The sequence below is a fragment of the Bombus impatiens genome, unplaced genomic scaffold (genome assembly GCF_000188095.3).
Source record: "Bombus impatiens unplaced genomic scaffold, BIMP_2.2 scf_1068, whole genome shotgun sequence".
In the NCBI taxonomy this organism is placed as follows: Eukaryota; Metazoa; Arthropoda; class Insecta; order Hymenoptera; family Apidae; genus Bombus; species Bombus impatiens.
In genome coordinates, this window is record NT_177487.1 from 1 (window position 1) to 16,749 (window position 16,749).

General features: G+C 32.2%; 4 protein-coding genes across 14 annotated transcripts; 2 read left to right on the forward strand and 2 right to left on the reverse strand.

Moving 5' to 3' along the window:
* Positions 1 to 3,510: 3,510 nt before the first annotated feature.
* Positions 3,511 to 5,375, forward strand: LOC100740475 (dnaJ homolog subfamily C member 24). Of its 6 annotated transcripts, none has more exons than XM_003493239.4 (2): positions 3,511 to 3,860; positions 4,344 to 5,375. In XM_003493239.4, exon 2 carries the CDS (start codon positions 4,391 to 4,393, stop codon positions 4,811 to 4,813), a length of 423 nt encoding a protein of 140 aa, XP_003493287.1. In that variant the 5' UTR covers positions 3,511 to 3,860; positions 4,344 to 4,390; the 3' UTR covers positions 4,814 to 5,375. The 6 variants fall into 6 exon arrangements, with proteins under 6 accessions (XP_003493287.1, XP_024226700.1, XP_024226699.1 ...); XM_024370932.2 differs by having other exon boundaries at positions 3,511 to 3,792; positions 4,297 to 5,375; XM_024370931.2 differs by having other exon boundaries at positions 3,517 to 3,866; positions 4,281 to 5,375.
* Positions 5,376 to 5,641: 266 nt separating this feature from the next.
* On the reverse strand, positions 5,642 to 10,908 carry LOC100742804 (F-box/WD repeat-containing protein 7). 6 transcript variants are annotated; one of them, XM_012391362.3, is made up of 9 exons: positions 10,564 to 10,906; positions 10,413 to 10,453; positions 9,587 to 9,747; positions 9,281 to 9,510; positions 9,088 to 9,190; positions 8,480 to 8,998; positions 7,991 to 8,398; positions 7,174 to 7,489; positions 5,642 to 7,077 (listed from the first exon to the last, which is right to left on the reverse strand). In XM_012391362.3, exons 3-9 carry the CDS (start codon positions 9,680 to 9,682, stop codon positions 6,914 to 6,916), a joined length of 1,836 nt encoding a protein of 611 aa, XP_012246785.1. In that variant the 5' UTR covers positions 9,683 to 9,747; positions 10,413 to 10,453; positions 10,564 to 10,906; the 3' UTR covers positions 5,642 to 6,913. The 6 variants fall into 6 exon arrangements, with proteins under 6 accessions (XP_012246785.1, XP_012246783.1, XP_012246786.1 ...); XM_012391360.3 differs by having other exon boundaries at positions 9,587 to 9,823; XM_033323539.1 differs by lacking the exon at positions 5,642 to 7,077 and having other exon boundaries at positions 7,164 to 7,286; positions 7,381 to 7,489; positions 9,587 to 9,823; positions 10,564 to 10,907.
* A 344-nt stretch (positions 10,909 to 11,252) lies between these two features.
* On the forward strand, positions 11,253 to 14,277 carry LOC100740675 (vacuolar protein sorting-associated protein 4B). Its single transcript, XM_003493241.4, has 6 exons — positions 11,253 to 11,646; positions 11,735 to 11,846; positions 11,959 to 12,335; positions 12,472 to 12,739; positions 12,860 to 13,302; positions 13,407 to 14,277. The coding sequence occupies exons 1-6, from the start codon at positions 11,623 to 11,625 to the stop codon at positions 13,506 to 13,508; spliced, it is 1,326 nt and encodes a 441-aa protein (XP_003493289.1). The 5' UTR covers positions 11,253 to 11,622; the 3' UTR covers positions 13,509 to 14,277.
* On the reverse strand, positions 14,220 to 16,397 carry LOC100740796 (pyruvate dehydrogenase [acetyl-transferring]-phosphatase 1, mitochondrial). The gene is made up of 4 exons (XM_012391371.3): positions 15,984 to 16,397; positions 15,786 to 15,927; positions 15,178 to 15,654; positions 14,220 to 15,046 (listed from the first exon to the last, which is right to left on the reverse strand). Exons 1-4 carry the CDS (start codon positions 16,113 to 16,115, stop codon positions 14,364 to 14,366), a joined length of 1,434 nt encoding a protein of 477 aa, XP_012246794.1. The 5' UTR covers positions 16,116 to 16,397; the 3' UTR covers positions 14,220 to 14,363.
* Between the last annotated feature and the right edge of the window lie 352 nt (positions 16,398 to 16,749).

Below are 16,749 nucleotides of genomic sequence, written 5' to 3' on the forward strand. Positions count from 1 at the left end.
CGTAACGGGAATTTACGACTCCCGTTGACGTCTCTCCTAGCGACTACATCTCCCCGTGATTGGTCGAACAAACAAGACCTATTTTTCCAACGAACAACGTCTCCCACTAGCAACTTTCTCTCGAGGGCAACTAGCATCTTTTTCTAACCACCGATATGGAGATTGACCAATTAGCAGCAACGCCAATTTCCCTTACTTTCCAAACGAAGGCTTTTCTCGACGAATCCGATGATCTCGTGTCCTTCGACACACCCCGTGCACACCCCGTGATAGTTCTCCTCTGTGGCATCATCGGAACGGAAAAGGCATTCTTTTTGGCGACCTCACCGACTAAAGAATAACGTCTTTACAATCAGCAACTATTCAGACTTAGATTTCGTGAGAACGTTCATGTATCGTCCCGTTGACCGCGGATTCGTTGTCGAACCTGAGATCATTGTCACTAGTACCGCAAGCGCTTAATCGCCGTGTTTGATCGTCGAACCTGTGTTACCCATACTTGTGTTAATAAACCGTACTGTTACTATACCGCAACAATGGCTAATTTCAATGAAGAATCATCTAACGCTCCCAACCCCATCCTCGACGTTTCTCCGACATGTATATATGAATAATGTTACTAGTCACATTTTTAAAAACACTATTATACTTTTCCTACTTCCTTCGGTATTTTTTACAACTCGGGCATCTTCTTCTATGTTGTAAGTTGTGTCTAAAATTTGTTTCCGATTTCGGATTGTTCTGTTATATATCAAGAATGAGAAGCAAGTAAGATACAACTTACCACAAGTTTAAAAAATAGAAGTTCTTTTAAGTATTGTCATATTCAGTATCATTTTGATCGTAAGAATCTCAACAATCCAAGCAAAACAATCTTATAGCAATAAAGTAAAAAATATAGAAACTTCATTTTTCTTCTTCCTAGTTGCAAAAAATTATTTTTCCCTTTTTTATTTATCAACCATTGTGTTGTAGCGTAAAATTAAGGTAAAAATAAGAAGCTTGTCAATTTCCGAACAGGAGATCGAGTTCTTTTTATTTTTACTCAATTTGTACAGTATTATTTTCGGTTCGCGATGATACACTTTTGATACTTGGATTAGTTAAGAATTTTTCAGACTGACTGGATGATTTTGAAGGGAGCATTTATATTCTTTTATTCGTTGGAGTGAGAGAAGGCTTTGCTCGTACTTATCATATTTCGGAGAACGGCTAGAGTGACCGAATGCCACCCAGTGGCAGACGTGACCCAATGCGGCTGAGAACGGGTGCTGACCGGACGGTCACACGTGATAAGGCGCTCAGAATTTTGGTTTATCATATGGCTGCTCGAATTTCACCTGTGACAGTGTCATTGCCGGGACATATCATAAATAACATCGGAAAATGTTCCCAGTGAGTAGTAGAAATAGCTCATATCCATTTGAAGGGACAAATTCGTTTATTTAAAAGAATTTTGTGCTGGCTATACTTTGTTCAACGAAGACAACTAAGTCAGGAGCGTATTTATGAATTTCGGATACTGTGCCACTTTTTGGACGGAATTTTTGTAATGAGTATAATAGACACAAAAGTGCTTTGTTAATTTCTTATATGTGTATATAAAACAAATAATGCAATAAATAACATATACTTACGACATATTATCTAGATGAGTATTCTCATCAAGATCTCAAAATCACATCATCATTCACATCATCTCAAAAATAATAGAGTTTTTATGTAGAACCACTCGGTATATCGATCGCAAAATTGTATTTGATAAATCAGTGAAAATACTTTGCTCAAAGAACAATCTTTTTTTCAAACGATAGAATTAAAGGTAAATATATCTCCATGCTTCGTAATGTACTTACTTGACACTGCTATCGTCCATATCATAAGTCCGAGAAATCAAAAGGAACTCTAGTAATGACCTAGGGTAAATCCGCTCCTGAACTCATCATCCTCTAGTCAATACCTGGCGCCTCTTTTGTCTACATGTGATCATTCTGTTTACAGATCTCTGCTGACTCTTCTGATTGAACAGAATATAGGTATGTACGGGTATGCGAAATTATAACTTGGATGGACTTGGAAAAAGTCGGGTGGTCTCACTCGAGTATCTCTACTCTTTGGCAACGCCGTGGACCTTTTGTATTTTGACAACTTTTATGGTACCAGAAGTCATTTTTAAAGGTCTTTGTAAGCTTTTGTAAGCCAAAAAACAATGAAAATGCATTACGTTGTAATATATTGTTTAAACAAACGGGCTTTTTAAAAAATCTGTCTATTGATACCATTCCTCTATGTCCCTAAAATATTTTAAAATTTAGCTGTGTGAATAACTTTTAAATGAATTTCATAATGCGACTTGTTATATCTCACTTGCTTCTTTGTTTTTCATTCTCGACAAATTTATAGCAGACCGATCAGTCAGATAATAGCAATCGGAGAGGAAATTTCCTCTCTGTAGCAATCAATTTGTAGAAAGTTAACAAATTTTAAATTACAACGTAAAAGAAAATGTCGAAATGATTAAGAATGGAAAATACCGAACGAAGTAGAGAGAGATCATGATGTTTGTAAAAATGCAAGTAGTGGCATTGTTCATATATTTTTTCTTATTCAATTCAAAGGTTATGGGTTTATTCTAGCTCATACCCCGATTGTAAACAGATTTTACGAGTAAACATGTGCCATAATGACCGGTGACACCAAACTCCCTCTGCGTTCTTGTCTATAACTAATTCTAGTTCTAGCAGCAACGTATAGATGGTGCGTATCATGTTTTGATTGGAGTAATAAGTGTAGGAAGTATGGTCTTATACACATGTTTGAAAACTCCAGTGGAAGGGGTAAGATTACTAATGTCAAGCGTTGTGCTTTACAAATCGGCCACCATAGAACGCTGCTATTGAGAAGTTAGGATTCCGTATGTAATGCCATCTTTCTGTGAAATCATTGAAGGAATTTAAGAAATTTAAACTAAGCCATTAAGATTACTCAATGACTAAACTAAACTAATTTTCATAATTTTTTACCATCTATTTAAAGTAAGTATGTACATCCACAGTATTTCATTTGATACAGAAAAATGTTGTTTAAATGAATATTAATTATGAATTATTTTATTATGAAATGTATATTATTATTTCCAACAAAAACGTTTAACAAAATTACAGCTTCCAAATCAATTATGTGCACATATGTTTGACGTGTATATTGGAAAGTAAACTTGTTTTTCTATATTTTTTAATGCATTAAAAAATTGTATAACTATTAACACTATCTATAATATATGTAAATAATGTCATCATCAAAATATTATTCATGATTGAAACATTTCAATATAATTAAATTTTTTATTGAAAAAGCAAAATTACTGTATAATTTTAGAGTTTACGAAGATTTTTAATAAGAGGAAAGATTTTATATTATATAATATTCATTAGACAATAGTTAGATACAAAATAATAATAATATAATTATGATAATCATATAAACCGCCGTTTCTTCCTTCCATTTGCGCTGGTACTTGGTCCGCCGTGAGTCCAGTTCACGACAGCATTAAGGAAAGAGAAAAAAAGACAGAAACAATCAGATCCGGGCTATTTTTACATGATAACGTTAAACTACGAATCCTACCTTCTCAATTGAAGCGCCTTGCTGCAGACAAATTGACCAATATCGTCCGATTATTAAGAGCTTTACCCCCATCCCGGAGTTTCCAGACTTATATATGACCGTGGTATGAAGTGTAGATATATGTAGCCATTTCCTAAGTTCTCGCAAGCGCGGGTTTTGATCTAAGTGAATTATATATGTACATAGAATTAACAAAACATAAATATTATTTGAGATTATCGTCTTGAAGACAAGTAAGTAAAGTCAGACAAATGAAATAAAGATAAATTTATGGATGTCAATTTCAAATATCTTATTAATCAGGTAGTGGACTTTTTTGTAGAACTATTAAAAAGCTACATAACTCTTACATAATTTCGATGTGTTTCTTATAGTTTTTGCAGTGCATTTAGTTTTCTATGTACTTTTTCCCCAACTTGTCGCGCTTTTATGTTCATTCCTCAGCTTCATAAAAACTAATTTTAACCAAACAGCCTAAAATTTGACAAAAATGATCAGATTCCTACATAGGAAAGAAAACTGCATAAAAATCGGTTCAGCGAATCTCCAGTTATAACATAACAGACAGACAGGCGTTGCGTTTTATGTAATATAGAGATAAATATGTAAATAGATGATTATACGCGTATGATTGCGAATTCATTACTTAAACGAACTTAATATTTTTAGGTTATGTAATCTACTCATATTTGTCCTTTGTACTTGATTGTCTCCAGCAATGATGATGTCTTATGTGCATAGATATGTGACGCTATAATCCGAAATGATGGATTTAATGAATTATTATGACATACTTGGTTGTACCAAGGAATCAACATTTGAAGATATAAAATGTGCATATCGTGCATTAGCTTTGAAATTTCATCCAGATAAAAATGCAACAGAATTTGATAGTATAAAATTTCAATATGTGTTAAAAGCTTGGCATGTTCTGCGCGATCCAAAGTTGAAAGAAGAGTATGATGCCATACTAAAGCAAGAAGAATTAGATTTGGAAAATATTTTAATATATGCAAAAATATGGGCGAATGAATTGGAAGAAATGGATAATAATAAAGACATGTTGTCTTATCAATGCAGATGTGGGGGATTATATTGTATCGAGAAGCAACATATTCAAAAGAAAAATCAGATGATACACGTTCCTTGTTCAGAGTGTACTCTTTTTACTATCATTGAAACGTAATACTTGTATGTAACAGCTAATGACATTAGGACAGACACAAGGTGAAAAACATATAATTTAAAATGCAGCAACATTTTCTATTTCTTATAAAAAATGATACAACAGATAACACATCATTACAAATATAAACTATTGAGCAATATACAAATAAAAACACGATTCTTAAAATATCCTAGGTTCAATAATAAAAATTGCATTTACACAAATTGTGTCTTGCATTAATAATTGAATTTACAAGACTTATTGTCAATCAGAATTAACTGTTTGTATAGCTTATGTAATTTCTGTAATGATAGAGTTTGTATAAAAAACTAATTTACTATAAAAATCTATAAATTTGCAATTTATTACAAATTTCTTAATATTTCTTGCTTTGGAAAAATTTGTAATTTAATTATGTTTATTCTTGCATGATAACTGATTTTATGTTATTCAGTTGATTCGTGCATATTGCACAGGATAAATTTGCAACTCTTATTATTGCACCATGGCAAAACCAGACTTGGTACTAATGTCGAAATCAATATTTTATTTAAATATAGACAATCCAATTAAATTACTATCACGAATATTCGATTAACCCTGGTTGTTTAATCGGCGAACAATAAATAGCGAATGATTTTTGAACATGTTACGCATGGAAAATTAATCAAATACTATAGTGGTAAGTATTTGACAATGAGCAGATACAGGCGCGTCAACTTTTTTGTATTATTATATTACAATCATTCTTCTTAATTATATTTGTAGAATGATTATAGAAATAATAAAACATCTATATTGTTTTACAATATAGAAAAACTAAAAAGAAGTTTAATAAAATTTTTTTATACAATAATTTCATCTTGCATGTATGCTTTATACATTATGAACAAATTATATATTATTTTCTTCTTGCAACGTATATGTAATTGTATTTATAAGATTCAAAAGAGAGAGAAAGAGAGAGAGATGCAACATATTATTCTGCGTGTATCTTTAAGAAATCTCTATCTTATGTTTTACAATTCAAGGACCCTTGTAACGTGTATAATATAACTGATTACTGAAATTCTCTTTTATACCTGAAGTTAAAACATGAATAGTTGTTTCCTCTACGTAACACGTTCCCTGATATTCCGATTAACGAGTAACATAAGAAACTGGTCCAAGTTCCAATGTAATATAACATTATTATTAATAATGTAGTAGAAATCGTTACGATTCCTCCAAAATATACTTTTGAGTTAAAAAATTAATTGTGATTTATATAATTGTATGATTTTGTACGAACAATTTAGATGATAGAATAAAAACTGATACAAATAAAACAAAGTGAATAAAAAGCAACAGCGTTCATTTCGATAAAAAGTCATTAAATATTGATTATATCATCCAATAAATTATGCACAATTCCCATGATTAATTTAATTAACATAAATGGAAAATTTAAATAAGCTATATAAAGTACAGCAAAGAAGAACTTATTGTACAAAGGATATTTTTACCATTATTTTCTTTTCTTTTTCTCTCATCTTTTCATTCCTTTTATTTAGATCTTTTATTTATTTTTTTCTTCCTTTTCTGTTTCTCTTTTTTTTCAAAATGTGAGATTCTTTAAGCAATTTTTTTGTCTATAAGCTTGACAAATATGGTACGAAATTTTTCTTTTTCTGTAATTTAAAAATACTTTCCTAAACGCCCATACAAATCGTTATGTGGAGTTAATGTTCATAGTGGGCTACCTCCCATGTAAATTACTAGCGATTTCTTTTAAATTTTATAACAGCAGTAATACAGTAATACATTTATAAGCTCCTCGTTCTCCGTAATTTGTTGAGTCTTTAAAATCTCATATTTGTACACCACGATTAATACACTCCATAATTAATATAATTAATGCCTTCGGTTTAAATGTTCTACCACTTTGGAGATCATTTATAACAACTACCGATTCAGCGTCTGACTTTTTACGATCTCTCTTCAAATTTTCGACATACATTCTTATCACAATCACACCATGTAATACATGTATCATTGTACAGTAGATTGGTTACGCTACCTAGTTAGAGTATGTACAGAGGTCGTAGAAGAGGGCAGTTTTATCCACTGAAAAGTGCACTATTTTACCTCTACATCAAAATCGAGAACAAGAAGTTTGGTCTCCTCCGTTCCGTTACGGCTACCTACTGCACACACCAGTTTTGTATCACTTGCACGTATCCTCCACACAACACCACCACTTCCGCCGCTTTCCAAAGCAACCAAGTTTCTTATAAAATCACCTAAACACATGATAAAAACTTTAGGAATTCGTCAAAGGAATAATTCAGTAAAAAAGAAAGAAGAGAAAGGCAGTAATGCAGCAAGGAAAAACGCACCAGTTTTAACATCCCACAGTTTAACTGTACCATCATCAGATGAAGTAATTACAAAATGGCTGTTGAACTGAAGGCAAGTGACAGCAGACTGATGCTTATTTGGACCAGACAAGGTTTGAAGGCAGTGACCACTAACAATATCCCATACTTTAACAGTTGAATCTGCATTTCCAGATACTAAGATATTATTACGCAATTCCATTCCCGAAGTGAGCGATTGATGTCCCATTAATGTATGTCTACATGCACCAGTTTCAACTTCCCATACTCTTATGCTTGTATCCAGAGAACCGCTAACAACATGTACACCATCAAACTAATAAGAAGAAAGAAAGAAAAGAGTGTATTAACACTTCTTCATATATCTATATTAAATAAATTTAGTGCTGTCCAAGGTATGTCTTGAAGTTTTCCAGATTTTATATGCTGTAATGTAAAACTATTTGTCCAATGCGATGACAATATCTAATGAAAACCAAAATTTCATTACAAATAATTATTTCAATTGTGAACAGCATCAGTTTAAGAAATATTATAAATTACATATTTTTCTTAATATTAGATTGCCCGAAAAGTTTCTTTCGTTTTATAAAGAAATAATATACGCACAATGTTTTTTGTTTTATATTAGTTTATTCAATTATTCACGAACATAATAATAGGAATATAACGAAATGGATCATACCTAATTCAATAAAATAATAAGAAACTTTTCGGACAATCTAATATATATTGTATATTATTGCAATATATTGTATCGCATTAGTTCGTGTATTACTTTTATATAATTCGTATATACAGTTTAATTAACGCTTACTTGGAGAGAATAAACACGATTTGTATGTCCTTGTAAAGTATGAAGGCACTCCTCGCGTTCCGGATTCCAAACCTTAACCATATAGTCGTAGGCGCCACTGACTACTAATTTTCCATCATATTGCACACATCTAACAGCTGCCAAATGGCCCACAAGCACGTGTAAACATTCGCCAGTATCCACTTGCCACACCCTTAAAGTCGCATCTCTACTACCACTGACTACTTTATTACCATGTAGATGCATACACCTTACCGTTGATGTATGTCCATATAAAGTATGAATGCACTGACCAGTTTCAGCATTCCATACTTTCAAAGTACGATCTGTACTACCACTAATTACAGTAGTACCGGACATTTGAGAAGACCATACACCACCAGTATGTCCAACTAATGTTCTTAAACACTGCAAAAAAAATATAAATTACAAAACAATGTTATATGATAATTTTCTATCTTATTTCCATAATTATATTCTTCAACTTACCTTGCCTGTAACGGCAGACCATACTTTAAGAGTATTGTCATCAGAACCACTTACTATACGATTCCCGGAGAACTGAAGACAAGTAATAACATGGTCATCGTGTCCTTTTAAAACCTTTGGTGTACGAATAGGTTTCGTTCTCCAATTCATTTTTATATTATGTTGTCTCATATATGCTTGTTTCCATGGGGATGAACAATTACCGGAATTTCTACCATTCTTACGTTTTATTTGAGGCAGATCCTTCAAATCTTCTATACCAGCTGCTCTGCATTTCTCTTTCCATAGTAGATTATCGTCCGCAAGAAATCGCCAATTACGGCATGTTTGAGCAGCACGTAAAAGATCCCTGGGTTCTAGGAAAGCTAATACCGACAAAGCCAACTCTTTTGGCAACAACGATATAAAGTCCCTTTGAAATTGAGGTTCAATAACCTGCATCATATGTCGTACCTGTGTTGGTTCACACCGTTCAATTAATTCATCTATAGCTAGCATTCTCTCTGCATTTGACCATCTCTGAAATTAGAAGCAATATCTTTAGTATTTAAACAATTAAAAAAAAGAACAAAGAATTTTCTTGATCAAACTACTTAAGTTTCTTATACCTGAAACTGAAGAAGCCAATTACTCATTTCTGGCGGAGGATTATCTTTTGTTGGAATAACACATCTCATATGTTTACTTTTATCATCCAATTTCTTAACAATCCTGCAAATAAAAAAACTCATGTACCACAAGCTATCTCCTTTTGAAAATTCAAATTGCATTTCTCAATGCTCTTTTTTAAATTATACTTACATCGAATGGGATTTGTCTTCTGGGTTAAGTTTTTTACAAGGTAAACTAGATTCAGTATCACTTTTGCGCTTCCTTTGTGGCTGAACAACATCCAAAGGAACACAGGTATGTAAAATGGGACTATGTACTCGTTGGGGAAACGATTGTGGTTGAGATGATGAAAGCGAACATGTATTACTATCAAGGTCAGGTTCACATTCTGCATCGCAAAATATTCCTGTATCACTGATCTAAAATTAAATTAACCTGGCTGTATTGAGGTGTAAATCGTTTATAATGTGCTGTAGTTCACATAAAATAACTCACTTCACTTTCTTCTTCACTACTGTCATCTTCATCTTCTTCCTCACCATCTTCCCCGTAATCTTCTGATTCTTCATCTTGTGCTAATAGAGAATGCATAGGTTCTAAAGAACTAGGTCCTGGAACACCTTCAATGCCCTCTATAGGACTTGGACTTGTACCACCTGGTTTATTATCAGTTATTTTATTAGATGATGAAGAAGGGACAGACATCACTGGCTTATGTCCAATATATATTATCTGGATATAAAAAAAATTGTTTTATCTTCTTTTTATAACAGAAGTAATTGTATTACTTCTAATGTACATAATAATTTAAAATCAATTATGTATAATACAAAAATTTATGGAAACAAATTATGCATATCGCTTAAGATTTGTGGTATTTGTATTTTCATAAAAAATGATTTTCTTGTATGTAGTATCTCAAATTATATTTGTAATACTTTATATGTATAAGGAATTATGTTAAATATTTCCATTTAATAGATTATGACCTGTGAATTTGAGCAGCCTGAAAATTGATTAATTTTTGTAATAAAAGATTGTCTCAGTATATATTTAAGTATATGTTACATTATAATTGACATTTTATCAATTGTCTAATATAAATGAATGTAAATTTGAAATACAAAATTACCAAGAAATTATAAATTATAGAACTTGGGGGAAGAGAAATTAAATGGAAACTATATTGGTATTTTAATGTCTTTTCCATAAGATTTTTTAATTGAAGAAGAAATTTAAACAAAGTATTAATAGCATTTCACTATCAATTATGTTCACGGAGAAAAAAAAATAATATTCGAAAGTATGCAAAACTCCTAACCTTAGACGAATCCTAAAACCAAGTTACATTTGGAACATAGCCTAGAATAATAAAAGGAAGGACCGGTTAGCCACACCCTTAATTTTCATTAGATTTTCACAAGAAGCAAATAAATAAAATAGAAAGTTAGGGTTGAACAAACAATTCATACTTAGATCAAACGTTTCTCCTCAGTGGCTTCCTTATTGTAAAACTACTATACGACGATGATCCAAGTTTCTTAGTTTCGATTACTGTTTCTATCATATGGTGGCGGTACGCATTTTTCGTATGTCGGTATTTTGTTAGGTTAGAATAGAATAAAGTTAATTTTTGGGCTAAAGATTTAGGCCAACACAAATGTTGAAACAAAAATAAGTAATAGGTATAAACACAGAAAAAGATCCATCGGTAGCTCTCGGTAGCTCCGAGGTTTTTATCTCTTCGGACTCGGTGCTTCGTAGACAGGTAGCTGTTGCACATGCGTTCCCGTTTATAAGCCGCATATTCATTGCTGTCCTGTGATTCAGTTCATACGTATGAATTATACCATATTTTTCGCAAACATAAAAATCCAGAATCTAGACAGTAAAGCTAACAATCAATTCCGGTACCTTTCCTTCTCGTCTTCAGAATCTTCAGTGATCAAAGAAAGCACTTTCAAATTCAAAACAATAATCAAGTCAAATACTTATTTATTTTGAATTACTGACCTTTTATCTTTCGTTTATAAAATTTTCATATATCTATACAAAACAATTCGTTAAAATTCGTTTGAAGGTATTTATAACAATTTCTATAATATTATTTGCATATTTTACATATATACATATATACTTAAGTAAGTACGTAAGCATATTGTTTCGTATATTGTATTTTATGTAGTATCGTAACTATATCTTTAATTGATTCGGTAGAACATTCTGTGAACGGGACATTATTTAATGTTCTGTATGATTAAGAGTGCGACGGTTTAAACGGTGTGGAGTGTAGAAGATAGTCTACCTTCAAGAATTTGTTTAAAAATGTGTTAGTGAGATATGTGATATGTCAAGCAGTGACGTTGGACAACCTAATTTTGAAGGTTATCAAACGAAATAGAATATCTTTTTGATGCGGTAGGTCGCCGTCTCGATCGCTGTTTCTTTTTTCTTTATTGAGACGCTGCGTCCCATCGTGACGGTGAACTACCGTGTAGCAAAGGTTAGATACAGCTTAAAGTAATATTAGAATGGCTTCAAGTACAATATTGCAGGTGAGCTATTTAAACATGTTACTTTCATTGTTTTTATTTCATGACTAAGTTAACAATTGTAATTACAAATGTATTTGGTGTGTTATAGAAAGCTATAGATCTGGTGACTAGAGCTACTGAAGAAGATCGTAATAAAAATTATGAGGAAGCACTTAGGTTGTATGAACATGCTGTTGAATATTTTCTACATTCTATTAAATGTATGATTGTTATCAGGTTTCTTTTATAATATCATTTTTCTTTTTTACCTTTTTTATAATAGTATTATGACAAGAATGAATGTGAAGTTATGCTATTGTTTTTATTTTCTAGATGAAGCACAAGGTGACAGAGCTAAAGAGAGTATAAGAGCAAAATGTACGCAGTATTTGGAAAGAGCTGAAAAATTAAAGGCATATTTGAAAAAAAGTAAGAAGAAACCTGTAAAAGCTGGTGAAGATAATTCTAAAACTGAGGATAAGAAGAGCGATAGTGGAGACAGTGATACAGATAGTGATCCTGAAAAGAAGAAACTTCAAAGCAAACTGGAAGGTGCGATAATTATTGAAAAACCAGATGTTAAGTGGAACGATGTTGCCGGTCTTGATGGAGCCAAGGAAGCTCTAAAGGAAGCTGTTATTTTGCCAATACGTTTTCCCCATCTGTTTACTGGAAAACGGATACCATGGAAGGGTATCTTATTATTTGGGGTAACTTTTACATAAGTACAAAATAACTTTTAGGTAAAAATTAACTATAAAACATGACTTATCAGCAGAAGGATTTTGCAATTTTGTCTAAGTAATTTACAATCATTTTTTTCAAGTAATTTCAAGATATTTTCAGCCACCAGGTACTGGTAAATCCTATCTAGCAAAGGCTGTTGCAACTGAAGCTAATAATTCAACGTTCTTCTCTGTGTCATCCTCGGACTTGGTAAGCAAATGGCTTGGAGAATCTGAAAAACTTGTCAAAAATTTGTTTGAATTAGCTCGTCAACACAAACCCAGTATCATATTTATCGACGAGGTGGATTCACTTTGCTCGTCACGTTCCGACAATGAATCCGAATCTGCAAGAAGAATAAAAACAGAATTTTTAGTTCAGATGCAAGGTAAGCGAAATATTCGAATAAATTGTTGATTTGTACATATGTTGACATATGTACTAATTTCTCCGGATACGCGTTGTTATGTACGTAAATAAAATATGACATGGTAAATTGATTCATTAGGTGTTGGATCAGATAATGACGGTATACTAGTGTTGGGAGCTACTAATATACCATGGGTGTTAGATTCTGCTATTAGAAGAAGATTTGAGAAGAGGATTTACATTGCCTTACCAGATGAACAAGCTCGTGTTATAATGTTCAAACTTCATTTAGGAAGTACTTCTCATTGTCTAACAGAAGAAAACTTTAAAAAATTAGCAGCTGCTACTGATGGTTATTCTGGAGCTGATATAAGTATTATTGTACGAGATGCTCTTATGCAGCCAGTTAGACTAGTTCAAACTGCAACACATTTCAAGCGTGTAAGAGGACCATCACCAAAAGATCCTTCTATTATTGTGGATGATTTATTGACACCATGTTCACCGGGAGATCCAGCCGCTATTGAAATGAACTGGATGGAAGTTGAGGGTGATAAATTGTATGAACCACCTGTAACTATGGTAAATATAGAATGTTTTTTATTTCCATTGAATTATTTCAGTCTTATCTTATAAAATTTTTAATTGTAATCTATTATATGGTATAATTTACTTTTCATATTTAGAAAGACATGTTAAAGTCATTAGCGACTACCCGTCCCACAGTGAATGAAGAAGATATGGCTAAATTAGAAAAATTTAAAGAAGATTTTGGTCAAGAAGGTTGATACTCAAATTTTTTTAATCAAGTTGCTATATACTTCCAAAAGTATCTTTCTGTTATACATGCACTTGCCTTATGTCTTGTTTGATTATCGACATTGCGATACGTAATATTTATACAAAAAGTTCAAACGTACATTGACTCAGGCTTTTATTTTCAAACTTTCTTTTCCTTCAACAGTCATTACACGATAGCAATGCAAACATTGCGAGCTTGATGCTTATTTACAAATACTGTTTGTTAAAATATAAAAATCGCAGAATGAACGATATATATTTTGTGATGAAAATTAGTTACATTTTAATCTGCAAAAAAAAGAAAACAATAGACTATTTTTTATTCAAAAAACGCGAGAAAAAGTTAAAATGCTACCGATCCATAACGTAATATGTAACGAATTCTGTGCGTTTTTAACTTATATAATTATTGCTATACTTGTACCTAACAAATTAATTGTACAATACATATGTAGGATTAATAAGTATTTCTGAACAATGTTTATGATTGTAGATTAGCAATTCATTTGTATGTTTTGTAATTTTGATTTTGCTTAAACATCAGCGACACGTTATCAATGACATTTGCATTCATTTTCCTCAGTAAGTATAAATTATACTAATAATCAATTTGAAACGATTCGTTAAATTACGTGAACGCGATTACATGTAGTATGTGATATACATATGTGTACGTATATCAAATAAGCAAAATACCATTTCCATGTGTAAATTGTTTTTATTGTTAATTAAATAAATAACAAGCTGTACACAATAGAATTTCAGTTTTTCCTTCAAGAAGCCTAGAAACAATAAGAATTGTGAAAGATCTTATAAATGTAACAAGAAAGTTTTCTACTGATTCACGGAGGGCAGTGTCTTAAAAATTCAGAGTTCATATAAACCACTGTTATTGTAATATCGTCACGAAATATTCGTACAACTTCTCCTGGTAGTGTCAATAATTGTGACAATTTAACATGATCGATTCCGTATTCCGTACCACCGAGTGCGTTTCTCAATAAATGTGTCGCTGCATTACTATCAAGAGGTTTCTTTTTCAAGCCTTCTTTACGTTGCAACAACATTTTATGTATTTCTGATAATTTCATATTTTTACGGGGCAGCTTCAATGGGCTCAATGTTACTTTTCCACTCATATGCTCACCTACTAAACGTACAGCTTGTAAGGGTGACATTAAATCCCATAGACCATCGCTAGCTATTATAAGAAATTTATCTCTTGGTGTTAATCTATGATATCTAACTTCTGGTTTCGCTGTCAAGTATGGAGGAGTATAATAATTCGGTGGAATTGCTGTTTCACCGAAATATGGCACCACTACTTTCTCTAAGATTTGTTTGCTCCATTTGTAGCGAAAATCACCTAACGAACGAAGGGGCGCTAATTGTCCAAGTAGTCGTTCCAATTTAATTACAGTTGATTTTTCGTTCGATGGATGCTCTGATAGAATTCTTTCGACTTCTGCACGATTGTCGGTATTATGTTCGACGGTCATTAATTTTGCAGACCAATCATCATTTTCTATAATGTAAGATAGTAATACTAATAACAGTGATGATAATGATGCAGATATTAAGTAGTAATGACAACAATAAGAAAACTGTATATCCATTTCTCGTAAAATTACAAAGTCTGATAATTACATCTCATACCAGAAAGTATGCCGAGTACTGCTTGGCAATCACCCACTCCAGTGACATGAAGATGTGGACCATCTATGTGTGCAACAGCTGCTACAGCACCAGACATTGCAACAGCAAGAGTTGTAGCAGCACTGCTTTTACCTAAATTTAAAAGTGCTTCGTTCGACAAATCATTATCTAATCTGAGAAATGCATTCTCTAAAGCTGTTTCCATTTGAAATTCTTTTGTACATCCCATTTCTATTAAGTCCTTGACAAAAGTTAAAAAGCTTGCTTGATAAAGATCTCTAATTTCAGAAATAAATTCCACTTTATCATTGAACATTTGAAGAAGTTCTAATTTATTGCTGGAGTTAACTGTGTTGAGATACTGTTTTAGTAATTTTGTGGGCAACAAACATGCTGATATATAATGAAAAAGTCTCTTTGAGATAATTTGTGCACATGTACGACCTCCATGACCATCAAACACACCTAACAATATTCCTAAAATAAATTTGTGCTTTTGTTGTACATAATATGAAATTCGTCGTGTCACTAATTGTAAAAATATAAAAGTATATCGAATAATTTGTGTATGTATAAGTTGTTTCCAATGTTTTATACAACTTCTGTACCTTTTGTAAGTAAACATTGAGCCTCTGATCGAGTATCTTCCATAGGATTATTGGATGCCAACTGATTTGAATCGTAATATTTTATAGAACTTTCACCATCAAATTCTTTGGTATATTCATTAGCTTGCAAAATTGCTGTAACCTACAACATATTTATAAAAAGGAGAGTTTGGAAAGAGTTTGATAAGACTACATTACCTCTTGTGGTGTAAGCCGTGGCAATGCCATATATAATCTGTGAGCACATTTGTTACTACTCCATTCATTATGTCTAATGCATACATTACTGACAGTTTTAATTAAATTACTGCCAACGTTTTGTAAAACCATTCTATTTCTGCGGTTTTGCAGTATATTTGTACTAGCACATTTTCGTGCTTTTACTTCTACAGCACATTTTGTCTGCCTCGCACTCGCAGGTTATGTTAAGCTCCTATCTTTTGCAATGTCTTTCTAAGAATAATTGTTGTTATAGCAGCCGCATATACGATATATGCGCACGCGTACAAATACGGTCATGAACAAAAGTATTAGTACACTCTTTAAAACAGAATAACTTTTTTAAAACGGAACCAAACGACTTAGAAGAAGTTAGAAGGATTAATTTATTTAGATGAAAGAAGTTTTTCTAAAATTGCAATTCAGGATTGCGAAGAAAATAGTGAAGGTCACTCTTTACAATTTTATTATTTGAGGCTGCAATAAAAATTAAAAAAGTACATTTTTAAAATTTATGTTAGTTATATGCCTAGATAAAAAGATTGTAAAAGCGACTCTTCGGTATTTTCCTCGCGACTCCGACCAACTGTAATTTTTTAATTTCATAATTTCATAATATCATAACTTTTGAACCAATAGATTTCCCGTCTTAAAACTTCTATTTTTGGATTCTACACGTCGAAAACTACAGAAGTGCAAAAAAAGCCAATAATTTTTGGTTTCCTAAAATAAAATTTAGCCGAGA